At 49.3% G+C, this 13,010-nt stretch overlaps 5 protein-coding genes across 5 annotated transcripts; 2 read left to right on the forward strand and 3 right to left on the reverse strand.

Moving 5' to 3' along the window:
* Positions 1-64: 64 nt before the first annotated feature.
* On the forward strand, positions 65-1,768 carry ABOM_000694 (putative MFS alpha-glucoside transporter; the record flags this gene model as incomplete). The annotated part of the gene is made up of 4 exons (XM_022527824.1): positions 65-233; positions 286-349; positions 403-1,534; positions 1,595-1,768. 4 exons carry the CDS (start codon positions 65-67, stop codon positions 1,766-1,768), a joined length of 1,539 nt encoding a protein of 512 aa, XP_022394616.1.
* A 123-nt stretch (positions 1,769-1,891) lies between these two features.
* Positions 1,892-2,590, reverse strand: ABOM_000695 (GNAT family N-acetyltransferase; the record flags this gene model as incomplete). Its single annotated transcript, XM_022527825.1, has 1 exon — positions 1,892-2,590. The coding sequence occupies one exon, from the start codon at positions 2,588-2,590 to the stop codon at positions 1,892-1,894; it is 699 nt and encodes a 232-aa protein (XP_022394617.1).
* A 744-nt stretch (positions 2,591-3,334) lies between these two features.
* Positions 3,335-7,360, forward strand: ABOM_000696 (periplasmic beta-glucosidase precursor; the record flags this gene model as incomplete). The annotated part of the gene is made up of 2 exons (XM_022527826.1): positions 3,335-5,488; positions 5,807-7,360. The coding sequence occupies 2 exons, from the start codon at positions 3,335-3,337 to the stop codon at positions 7,358-7,360; spliced, it is 3,708 nt and encodes a 1,235-aa protein (XP_022394614.1).
* A 488-nt stretch (positions 7,361-7,848) lies between these two features.
* On the reverse strand, positions 7,849-9,167 carry ABOM_000697 (uncharacterized protein; the record flags this gene model as incomplete). The annotated part of the gene is made up of 4 exons (XM_022527827.1): positions 7,849-8,124; positions 8,174-8,292; positions 8,346-8,558; positions 8,618-9,167. 4 exons carry the CDS (start codon positions 9,165-9,167, stop codon positions 7,849-7,851), a joined length of 1,158 nt encoding a protein of 385 aa, XP_022394615.1.
* A 1,353-nt stretch (positions 9,168-10,520) lies between these two features.
* On the reverse strand, positions 10,521-12,093 carry ABOM_000698 (FAD binding domain protein; the record flags this gene model as incomplete). The annotated part of the gene is made up of 4 exons (XM_022527828.1): positions 10,521-10,833; positions 10,894-11,231; positions 11,304-11,872; positions 11,928-12,093. The coding sequence occupies 4 exons, from the start codon at positions 12,091-12,093 to the stop codon at positions 10,521-10,523; spliced, it is 1,386 nt and encodes a 461-aa protein (XP_022394622.1).
* Between the last annotated feature and the right edge of the window lie 917 nt (positions 12,094-13,010).

The following is a 13,010-nucleotide window of genomic DNA, read 5'->3' on the forward strand; positions in this document are numbered from 1 at the left end:
CCAGCGACGGGTCTCTCAGCGCTGCGAGCTTTCTACATCATCACTAACTCTCCGAGTCGTTATTATGTCAGACCAGAGGAAAGCATCTGTTGAGCATGTCGAACTGGAAGTTGTCAAGGAACCTGGGGTTGGGGAGCGCCATGATGAGCAGACACTGAGCTTTGCCCAACTGCTGAGACAACATCCAAGAATCATCGGGTGGTCGATGTTCTGGTGTATGTGTGCTTTGGGATGTAGGTGGTTTGTGCATGCGCTAAACATGGGGGCTTGCATTGACGATACTAGGGGGCTTTGATACTCAGGTAAATGGTGCCATGGTGAGTGTACCGGCATTTCGTGAATACTACGGGTAGGTCCTACGCTCCTCCTCCCTCTCATGACCCGGGTCACTAAGAAGAGCAGATATGTGTACAAAGGAAACCCCATTATCCCAGCCCACTGGCTTAGTGCCTTTAATGTCATCTCCTCTGTTGGCCAGTTTTTCGGCGGGTTTCTTTGCAGTTATCTGGCTGATCGTGTTGGCCGCAAGAAGAGTCTGTCCGTCGGAGTTGTTATCACTACCGGCGGTATTTTCGGAGAGACCTTCTCGAGCAATGCCGGAGCTTTTATAGTTAGCAAGCTCATCCTGGGGCTGGGTGTCGGATTTTACTTGACCCTAGGGCCCATCACTTGCTCGGAGATCTCCCCCGTTGTTCTACGCGGTCTTTCCTCGGCGGGCATCAATCTGGCAATTGCAGTTGGCCAACTCGCCTCTAACGCGGCCACAAAAGGGTTTGGCAATCGCAATGATGTCTGGGCCTTTCGGGGGCCTTTCCTCGTTCAACTCCTCTTTTCCATCATTCTGCTCACCGGAAGCTTCTTCTCTCCTGAATCTCCCTATTACCTTGTGCGCCAAGGTCGCGTCGACAAAGCGAAGGAGTCACTTAGAGCGCTCTATGGGACAGAAGCCGACATCAGTTCAGTCTTAAGTACGATCCAGAGCACAGTAAATGCCGAACAAGAAGCATTGACTCCGAGCTACATCTCCGCCTTCCGCGGGACCGATCGAATCCGCACACTGATCTCGATCGGGGTTTTTACCTGCCAGCATCTAGCCGGCATCGTCTTTGTGCTCAGTTTTTCCACTTACTTCTTCCAATTAGCTGGCCTGGGTACTTCCAGCGCGTTTGATTTGGGTGTCGGCGTCACAGCATGCGGCGTGGCTGGGAACATCTGCTCCTGGTTCCTGGTCAACCGTGTGGGACGTCGTCCCATCTTTCTCGGTGGAATGGCTGGCTGCACGACCCTACTTCTTCTAATCGGAATACTAGACGTCATACCTACCGGAGCGGCCCAATGGGCCCAGGCATCGCTCACTGTGGTGTATGCATTTGTTTACTTTCTCACTATTGGTGCGGTGGCCTTCGTTCTTCTGGGCGAGGTATCGTCTTTACAGCTGAGAGCGAGAACAACCGCCTTGGCGACTGCTACGCAAGCCATCTGGGGTATCATCATGTTTTTTATTGTGCCCTATATGGTGAATCCGGATTCCGGGGTACGCCTTCAGTCTGTCATATCTTCACTGGCCTAGGGACTTGCTGACTTGTGGCGACAGAATCTTAAAGGAAAGGTCGGGTATATTTTTGGGGGAATCTCGCTAGCAACGACATTGGTATGTTTCTTTTACATTCCTGAACTGAAAGGGAAAACATATGAGGAGATAGATGGTTTGTTTCGTAGTCGGGTGCCGCCGCGAAGGATGGGAAGTCACCACTTCGAGCAGGCGTAAGATGTGTTGTTCTACTCAAGTCACCCATTATACCTACAAACTCGTTCGCCGTGCGTTGTAAGGGGGTGAGGTTGAAGTTAATTCCAAAACTAGTGTTCTACAACTTAGAATATAAGGCGGGCTCTATTGTATGCACTCCCACTCTAGCTGACTCGGTTGTTTCCAATAATTCGTATCACTCCGAGTGAACCCAAGCTTCTCCAAAGCTCCAGCGCTCCTCTTATTAGGCCTCTCCGTCTCGGCGATGAACCTCGTCACGCCGCATGCCTTCACAGCCCAGTGCATGACGGCTTCTGCCGCCTCCTTCGCAATTCCGTGACCCCAGTGTGTCGGCGAAACACCATAGCGAATCTCAACCATTTCATTCCATGGTGGAAGGGGTAGATCGTCAGCCTCTCGTGGTGGAATCGACGTTGTTGTTCCATCACGAACACCAGCGTAGCCAACCCAGGTGATATCATTCAAGTTCTTGATGCTTAGGCCGGAAAGAGCTTCGAGCACATCTCCCTTCAGAATGTCGATATCGTTGCTGGATGATCCCAGTGAAATCTCTGGCGGGCGTAAACCCACGGCAAAGTCACCCATACCGCGTACTTCCCAGCATCGCGTAATATCGCGTGTCTGGATCACATCGCGCGTTTCATCGTCACTCCATTGCCTGGGCGGGAAATGAACACCAAACCCCATTTCGCAGAATGCTTTATCTGCGTGGAGTGACGCATAAAGCCTTCGGTAGGAGCTTGATGCGACGGCTTGTGGGGTAGGAAGGACAATGAGTCTTGGGGTTAAGATGACAAAAGGTTCCCAGGAAGTGCTATCCATTCTTGATGTTGGCTTTGGTCCTCTCTGGAGAGTATCAAATATGTGAAAACTGGATCAGTCGTTCTAGGGTTCGATTTAGGGCAATTCTAAATTGTGGATAGGAACAATATCCTCGGATAAGGGTGTGACTGGAGAAATAAAGAGCATTTGCTGATAGTGTCTGCGATGAAAATTGGGTGGAGTGGTGTACCGAGGGCAAGCTATGATACTACACCCGTAGTGAATAAAATATCGAATGTGAAACCTGTAGAATTTGACGGAGAATGTTAGTGATACCCAGCTTTAAAGAATTAACTGAGAGTTCTAGCGTAAATCTAGTCCAATAAGATTAGAAATATAGACCCAGGACCCTCTCATCGAACGCCGTAAATGGCGGATAGATTTGGCCATGCTCTTTTAGTACTAGTGCCTAAAGCAGTAAGTTGATACCTTAAGGCAGCGGCTCCCTTTGATCAGTGGTTTAGTAGCTTGATCACTTTGTCTGAACCTTCGTATGGACTTCACTTTTGGTAGGATGTATGGGACCGTGATATGATCATAGAGTTTCATAGATCATGGATAAATACGACTTATTTTGGCTAAAGACCCGCGGAATATCGGGATACGCCACGCCCTGCATGATATGTCGACGGCCTCACTACCCCGCCTCTGATACAGGTTATCGCTATCATGGCAATATAAATAAGGGTATACATATAGATCCAAAGCGATGCAACTATACCTCCAGAAACATTAGTACGTACAATGGGTTCCCAAGCAGAATATACCTTCATCGACGCCATCGCCGACCTTAAAGCCGGTCAGACTCTGGCTGAAACGACTCAAACTCTTCTGTCCCAACTGACACAAGAGGAACGCCTTTCCCTTCTCGATGGAGATGTCCAGTTCTGGACCGGTTTACGCTCGATCCTATGCGACCGCTACAACCGAACTCCATACGTTCACGGGGCCGTCCCCCGGAAGCAGATTCCTGGAATCAAGTTCACCGATGGACCCCGGGGGGTAGTCATGGGCCATTCGACGGCTTTCCCAGTTCCCATGGCTCGGGGCGCCACTTGGGATATTGAGCTGGAACGCCGTGTGGGAGATGCTATCGGCCGCGAAGCCAAAGCCCAAGGTGCGAACTACTTCGCCGGGGTCTGTGTGAACCTCCCACGACATCCCGCCTGGGGTCGCATTCAGGAGACCTACGGGGAGGATCCAGTTCTCCTAGGAGAATTCGGATTGGCGCTAACGCAGAGCGTGCAGAAACATGTCATGGCATGTGTGAAGCACTATGCGTTGAACTCCATGGAGAACGCGCGGTTTAGGGTCGACGTGAGTGTGGATGAGGCCGTCTTGCACGAGGTCTATCTGCCACACTTCCGGCGTATTGTGGAAGGGGGCGTGGCTGCCGTGATGTCGTCGTATAATTCAGTTAATGGTGAATGGGCGGGGCAGAACCGACATCTACTGACGGATATCTTACGGGATCAGTGGGGATTCGATGGGCTGGTGATGTCTGATTTCGTGTTCGGCCTGCGCAACGCCGCAGCGTCCGTAAGGAACGGTCTAGATATTGAGGCCCCGTTCACACAGCAGAGAGCCAGAAAGCTGCCCCTTGCCTTGGAATCTGGGGAGCTGGAGTGGCAAGACGTCGACCAAGCGTGCGAGAGGATCATTCGGAAGCAGATTGAGTTTACGGTGCGCACGGAGGATAGCCAGCCGAGTCCTGACGTGGTGTTCTGCGACGAGCATCGCGAACTAGCGCGTGAGGTGGCTGCTCGGTCTATGGTCCTCCTTAAGAATGACACTGTGGAGGGCAGGACCATTCTACCGCTGCAAGCCGAATCTTTGTCTCGTGTTGCCGTCGTTGGTCGCTTAGGGAATATTGCCAACACAGGAGACAAGGGATCGTCCCAAGTATTCCCGCCCAGTGTGGTCACACCGGTCGAAGGAATCCGAGCGGCACTACCCGGTGTAGAAGTCCTTTTTGCGGAGTCAATCAACGAAGCTGAGCAGCTGGCCTCCCAAGTTGATGTCGTGATCTGTGTTGTGGGCTATACCCATGAAGATGAAGGCGAATATGTTGTACCAGCCCTGCAGGACAATCCAGCCCTGCGCGACACGCTTCCACCAACCACTACGGCAGAGGAGCGCGAGACTCTCGATATTTTCGAGGGTAATTCCGATAAAGGAGGCAATAGCGGTATTGAGGCTGGCGCTGGCGGTGATCGGACCTCACTAAGACTGCGCGATCAGGACGAGAGGCTGATATCAACTGTGACGGCCCACAACCCGCGCACTATTGTGTCTATCATTACTGCGGGCGCTGTGATTATGGAGTCATGGAAGGAGAAAGTGCCCGCGCTCTTGATTAGCTGGTACAGCGGTAGTGAAGGTGGCCATGGTCTTGGCGACGTGCTTCTGGGAAGGGTCGATGCGAGTGGCAGGCTCCCGTTCTCCATTCCGACCAGCGAGGCGCATCTGCCTTTCTTCGATCGAGAGGCAGCTGAGATATACTATAACCGGTGGTTTGGACAGCATATGCTCGATAAGATGGGGGTCGAGGCCGCTTTTCCACTCGGATTCGGCCTGTCGTACACAACATTCGAGGTAGACAATATAGTTGCGGAGAGAGTCGATACCGAGTCAATTCAAGTCACGGTCCATGTTCGAAACACTGGAAGCAGGCCTGGACGGTTTATCGCACAGGTATATGCCGTGACGAGCATTCCAGATTTCCCGACTCGCGTGCTCCTTGGTTTCGCTCCCGTGGATCTGGCGGTGGGGCAGCAGACTGACATGAAGTTCTTAGCTTCTACCAGGCCGCTACAGCAATGGAAAGCGGGCAAGTTTACGCGCCGGGCAGACGAAATCCACCTCGAAGTGGCGTCATTCGCTGGCGATACGGCTTCTGTGGGCACGAGGGTGTCTTTAGTCTAACCCCATAGCCCATTAGCAGAACCCTAGTAGTCTAGACTAAGGATAATGTTGTTTGTCTTGCTGATCATCCCCGCAAAGTGCGGGGCAATTTAGCCCTAAGTATTTAACCGCGCTCTGTTCCCGACACTCCGCATTATGCAGCAGTACATGAACTTGAGAATGAAGCGAGTAGCTCCCACCAGTAGAAGCAGCGCGGCGTACCCACGCAAAAGAGCTGTCACTGCTTGCCAGGTGTGTCGTTCCCGACGCACCAAATGTGACCAGAAGAAACCCCGTTGTTCCTTCTGCGAGACGACCGGCGCCGAATGTGTCTTTGATCCCACGGCCTTGTCTACCTTTGACCCAGCTAGTCTCGCAATTCTCCAACGTTTAGACACGCTTGAACACAAGATTGACTCGTTCCAACAACAACCAATCTCAACCCCAGTACATCTTCCCAGACTCAGCCCCAATAATAACTCCAGAACCGTCGACACGGTCAGAAAAACGCCCGAGCATGCGGGTAGCTTGCTTCCGGAGAATCTTGATGCTGTCCTAAAATGGCCGATCTTGCAGGATGAGGATCAGGAAATCACCGAAAGCCCTCATCTTCCCAACCCAGCAAGCCATCATGCCTCACCCCCTCAATCCTCCCTGGACGGTGATGAACTCAATCCCAGTCTCAGTAATGCATACCTAGATAACTTCTTTTCCCACGTTCATCCGAAGAATCCCGTGCTCGACGAGCCGTACATTCGTCGCCTTGTCCGGAAGGTCTCCCTGGAAGGCCCGGGCTGGGACTCCGATTCTTGCCTTGCGCTACTCGTCTGTGCCAACGGGGCGATCACTGGCCCTTTGATGGCGCAATCTGTATCCGCCGAGGAGCTGCGTGCGTCCCCTGGTTGTAGGCTCTTTGCAGCGGCACTGAAGCGCATTGGAACGACTCTGGACTCTGCAGGCGTTGCCCAAGCCCAATGTTTATTTTTTGCCGGTGTATATCTGATGTCCTGCCTCCGACCATTCGACGCATGGCGCTCATTCTTACAAGCACTGGCCGTATGCCAGAGTTTCACGTTCATGGGCGAAGCCACCCAGACGGGTACACCAGCCGAAGAGAGCATCTACTGGTCATCATGGAAGTCTGAACGAGAGCTCCGCTGGGAATTAGGCCTCCCTGACTTCGGGACTCGAATTTCATTGGAGCCGCCCCAGCGCTTTCCCACTCTACCCCTTACAGATGACGAGGAGATCCTCCGCGCGTGGTACTTCTATCTGTCCGAGATCTCTCTCTGGCGGCTCGAGACGGAAATAAGGAAAGACATGATCGCCCGTCTCTCTGAACCATCCAGTAATACTCTCAACGATCTGGCAGACATCAGCGAGATCTATAAGCAACAGCTGGTGGCCTGTCTTCACTCCTTACCATCCACCGTTAGCATCTCCGACCCCCCTTGTCAAGGTTCCGAAACCGATGTTCTTCGATTCATTCTCCAGGGCCGATCAACATATGTCAATGAACTAATCACCTGGCCATACATCGTGTGCGCTGTCAGTGATATACCGTTAGGGCAAGCAGCGCAGGGCTGGGTCGCAAGGGGCCTCCAGGCCCATTTGAAGAGACTGGAAGTCAATCGGGCCGGGTTTTATCACCGGCACCATGGAACCTGGTTAATGATACGCACGTCCACCAGAAGCGCGTGTATTCTGCTCGCCGTCGCAAGGTCTAGTCTTGATGATCTCCTTCCTGTTGGTTGGAAGGAGGCGGTGGAGGCCACGGTTAAGATGCTTGATTTTTGGCAGGCGGACGTTGAGGGTGTGGCTGCATTGGCTCGCTTTTTGCGGAGTCTGTTGTCTCATGCTAGTTAAACACATTCTCCGACGTGGCAAGGTTATAATACCGTCGGGGAGATGCAGGTATCCAATGTGATAATGAACAGTAACTTTTGGTCACTTGGCTGGTAGGCCCTGCATCCATGTCCATATGCTTGGTACTATTGAATCAGTGGTTGTATCTGCTTTCAATCCTTATTTTCCGATGAATATGATTGGTAATACGCAGGTTGTGGCCTAATTCTGATTTAGATAAAGTCTACACATCGACCCAGCTGCTGAAACAACCTGATTAGTAGATATGATCTTTACTACCTGAACACATGTTTTGCCTATACCTTATATTTGTATCGATTAGGCGGTGCCCCAGATAAGATTCGAACTTCAAAGTAACTATGTGGCTAGACATATAATAGCTAGATACTACAGGGAAATAGAATTCTGGTTGCTTAATGAATCAAGGGGTTTCAGTAGCGCTGCGTAGAGAATAAAACGCAGAAATCATGCAGTTGCCGCTCGACTTTTCATCCAACTAGAAATGGGTGGTTGAGAAGGTCGGTGGTTGATTTCCGATCCTCTGCGTGTTCCTGTAGCGCTGACCAAAGAAAGTCTACCAGCTTCTCACTGTTGTCTTGGCCAAAATTATTCGGTATTCTCTCGCCAAGGTACATAGCGAATCCTTGGATCCCATTCTCGAACAAGGTATACATGCGAGATAGCAACATCTCACGACTTTCATCACTGGTGCAACCAAATGATTCAGCAGGGAAGAGTGGTTCGTTTGTACTAAGCTGAAATATCTATACTTAATGGTTAGGTCATGATATGCGGCAAGGTTTGAGAACTCACCAGACACCCAAAAGCCCATATATCAGCCTTCTGATGCCGAGAATGTGGCTGGAGTAACTCGGGAGCTTGTAACACCAATGGCGTTACAGGATCGACATCATGCTGTGTGTTCCATATAGCTATTATGACAGTCAATAATCCATATTCCTGTATTAGAGACAGGGGTTCAGACCTCCGCCCAGATCACCAACTCTGACGGTAAGTTCTGAGAACGCTGTATTGTCTAGCATTCCATCAGGACGTTGGGAGGTCACCAGATACCGCGGTGCACTGTTATCAACTTCAACCCCTGGGCGCCAATGAACATAGGCAAGTTCAGGTTCGATTAACATTTCCTCTGGCGAATCGGAGTTCACAGTGAAGAGTATATTGGCTGGATGGAGGTCTATATATACATTAGTACTAGTCACTTTGAAATTTGGGCACGTCAACTAAGATATATACCTCCATGAATCAAGCCCTGATCATGAATGAAGTCTAACCCTTGCAATATTTGTTTCGAAATCTCGCGAACATAATTTGAGTGACGAGGCTTTTCTTCAATAGTCATTTTATTACCATCAGACAACATGACAGGGAATACAAGACAAAGGTGTAAGCCGTTAGGACCTCTATGCTCAAAATGGTCCAATAATTGCAGGACGCTGTTTCTTCCAGGATGATTTGTATTTGCTTTTGATAGATGAAGGAGGATAGGAAGTTCTTGGCTCTCCCTTGAGGCATCCGCTTTGAGAATCTTTAACGTTACGTATTTTTGAAGCCTAGAAAGACGGGCATCAGTTTGATAGTCACGGGTATAGTATGGCAGGAGGGTAGGTGAATACAACCTCGTGTCTTTAGCAAGCCAAACTATGGAAAACTGCCCATATGCCCACTTTCCAACGACCTGATACCGCTGGTGGAAAGTGTCCTTGAGGTGGACTGGGTGATAGCCTCCAGCACGGTACTGTTCGACCTCTTCAACAACATCGTAAATCCTTTCAAAGCGAAGCATACTTGCTCAATATTGGTGATTTGGGTGTAACACTATGTGGTCTTTTCTTGCTCGTGAGGAGAAGGAATGGAAGGAAGGCAACGAGCCAATTTTGAGTATCAATCATCCCGTAACATTTTCGATGCTCATGAGTTCATTAGTTCGTCATTATTGTCCGCTCGCTGAGCGAGTATCTGCACAGAACTACATCACTATGCTCACTATGCGGGCCCAATCAGGAACACCAGTCGGAATAGTCAATATCTGACTTGATTGCAAGTAGCGGTAGGCTAGAGAAGACATCTGTCAAGGATTAATACCATCATATTGAAGACACCTATAGGTCTCGTTTGCCATCGAGACTTATCTTTGATTATCGGTACCTTTATTGCTTTACCTACTACAAACCCAAACAGGCAGTGTGTCTTACAAGTATTAATCAGGATATTGAAGACATTTATATTTCTTATTCAGCTCAAAACGATCTTAAATCACTAGTCTTATTCCATACCTACTACAAAGAGAGTTATATTCGCAGTTTGACCATGGGCTTTCCTAATAGAATACAACCCCCGGCAATGTATCCTACCCAGCTCGATAGACGGCCGGTGATAGAGATACTGGGAAAGGATGGAAACATATATGAAAAAACACATGTTATGTAACATATCGTCGTTAGGAAAAATGTTCTATTCTGGTGACAACCAGGGGGTAACGTGCATACTAGCAGTCACAGCAGTGACCTCAAAGAGCACGTCAGCGTAGCTCACCATGTTAGAGGCTTCGTCAAAAGAGAGAATCTATCCCATGAGGTAGGGATTGTGGAACAGTGATTTTGGCTAAGGTAGACTAGATAATAGAGGGCCATCAAAGAGCTTGACCATAAGCATATTATCAAGCGTGGCTCGTATACTATTGGTAGATTTAGTAATTCAATGTCCTACTAAGTTGAAAGCAACGGATGCTGGTTCATTACAGAGGAACATCCTATGACCCCGAACTAGTTAAATCAAAGTGGTGATTTTAATACAAAAACATGGCTTCGAAACTGCAATGTATTCGGATAGTAGGGAGCTGGTGGCCCGTACCTTTGCGATTAGCACGAACAAAGCGACCTCGATGACAATGCAGTATAGAAGAATCTACAAATATTTGCCTGTATATTTGACACTTGGACACGGACAATCGGCGGAGCATTGACCCCGCAAGAGCTTTCCTCGTTATAATTGCCAGCCTCCTGATACATGGTCTAGAAGCCTTCCATATGAAGGACCATACTAAATTCTAATTACCTCTCGACCATCAACATACCGATGAACCCACTGGTAGATCAAGTATCTATCAATATGATACTCACATTGTACACGACCATAATTACGACCAGTCACCTTCATCAACCACCGGCTCATGCTTGTCTGAAGCGTCCATGAGCTCCTGGACAGTCCACGGCTTGTAGTTATAGCCGGGAGGTACATTGGTGTTCTGGAAAGGAGCCCCGGTCAAGAGATGATTCGCACACTTGCCGTAGTTATCATAGGCGTATTGCTCTGGGTTATGGCGCATGATCCAGTCAGCAGTAGTCTTGCTAAAAATATCCGGATTCTTTGCTACCGCATCCCAATCGGTATTATGGAATTTTTCCCGGTGGTGGAATCCCATTTTCTGGGCGCACGACACGCGTTCGAACCTATGTATCTGTGGTAAGTATAATATCTTCTTGCTGTGTTTAATTTGTACTACTGCATACCTTAGATGGTTATGAACTCGCACAGCCAAGGCGAAGTTGGGCTTGCCGCCCAATTGCAAGCACGTTGCCAAAGAGTACGCGTCTTCCATGGCCATTGCCGCTCCACTACCAGACGTCGGCAAGAAGGAGTGGGCAGAATCGCCAAGCTGAATGACTCGTGCCTTGGGCGAAGTCCATTTCGGTTGAGGATTACGCCACAGCAGCTTCCAGTCCGTACAACGGTTGTTAGGCGTAGCTTTGATCAGCTCAGTCAGAAAAGGTTCCCATCCTTCAATGTATGTCAAAGCCTTCTCGGTAGAGACAGTTTTATCCCAGTCTTCCTCGGCATTGTGGTCATCCTGTTATTATGGAATGGTCAGTCCATGAGCACCATGAGCATATATGCAGGCCGAAGATCTGATCCGACATACCCGATGTGTCAGCATGTAGCAGATCTGCCTGGATGTTTTCCCCACGGCCACATGTGCCCCGGGGCCTGCATGGATTGAGGCACGATCGACGTAACCTTCAAACTCTTTAGCAATGATCGGATTTTCAAGTGCTGGACCGGCGGGAAAGGTCGCCCTGTAACAGGCAAATCCGGAGCTGATAGGAACGTCTTTCGTTCCCAAGACCAAGGACCATGCCCTGGAGCCGACACCATCAGCAGCTACGACAATATCGGCTGTAAGTATGCTTCCGTCAGCAAGGACCACGCCACCTTCCATGTCAGTTTCGAAGTAGTCTTCAACGGCAGTTGAGAAATCCACTCGAATGCCTAGCTCTTGGACATACTCCCACAATGCAGAGTGAAGCTCAGATCGGTTGAAAGCCATTGACAGGTCCTTTCCGTCACCTAGCGGCCAAACTCCCACCCATGTCCCATCGTACTTCTTCACGTTTCGCTGTGACTTGTATGAGATGGTCTGCAATCGCTCATAGAACCCCGGCCAGTTCTTGATGCTGTGGAGGGCGTTGCATTCTATCAACAGAAGATCGCCTGTTTTCATTACTGCATTAGTATTGGGGTCCGTGAAGGCCAGCTTGATACTGACCATAACCATCAAAGTTCGGGCGCTTCTCTATGATGCGAACAGCATGGCCTTTGCGATATGCCTCGATCGCAAAGGTGAGGCCACCAATGCCACCTCCTGCAATAAGAATGGACAACCCGCTAGGGGGGTATTGCTCCCGGATGGTAGATGCCACTGAGGTTTCCATTACTGCTAGATGAGCCAACTGCGGTAGTTCAATCTATCGATTTGACACTCTGAATTGTTCGATGATACGAATGCTCAGAACAAGGCTTTTCACCCTTTATATATTCCCTAGGAGGCATAATCTCCACCGTAGTTCCCTCAGTGCTCGGAAGCTGCTTGGTTCCGGAAGGACGCCCCAAGCTGGATGAAAGTACATTATACGCAGCTCTATAGCTCCCAATCAGGCATTTGATGCTGTGGAGGTATACTCAGTGCGGATGTGATCTTCATGTGTGGGCCTCCAGCGACTAGTGTGGCTGAGCTTTGATATGTAATTTTATATCACGTTATCCAAAAATCAATAGATCCAGAGCTCCAGACCTAAAAATGCAACACGATGGTTTCCTTAGTCTATTTTGTATCGTATACAACACACAAGCTATTCTTATTGAACGCTATTTTCAAGTTAAAGCATCGTAAAGTGTAAGGTTGAGAGGATTCCAGATGTACATACTGTGTGTTATTAACTCCAGATCTTGGTTCACAGTGCATGTCTTCAATAGCTTTCGGTTCTTTCCGTGAAGAGCTAATACTATTTTAACAGAGCGTTTTTCTTCTTTTCCCAATTTTCATCATAGAGAAGGCTACTATAGCCGATGGAGGAGGCATAGAGCTCGGTGGAGTTCGGAACTTCGCTCCTCACTTCCGCTGAGTCAGCGACATTGCTTTGGTCTTGAAGCCATCCAACAATTCGTTCACCCGCTTGCTCAAAGCTATGCAATTCGTGTAGAATAAATCAGCTCATACCGATGGCCTGTGACATGGTATACGACCTCCCTCAGAAACAGTTCTCGGCCCGATTAGGGTTTGACCTGCAACTAAACTCCCTGAATGCAAACTATATATATCTGAGCTTCCCTCGGACAACAGAGGAGGTAA

Source organism: Aspergillus bombycis (assembly GCF_001792695.1).
Source record: "Aspergillus bombycis strain NRRL26010 chromosome Unknown contig00002, whole genome shotgun sequence".
Lineage (NCBI taxonomy): Eukaryota > Fungi > Ascomycota > Eurotiomycetes > Eurotiales > Aspergillaceae > Aspergillus > Aspergillus bombycis.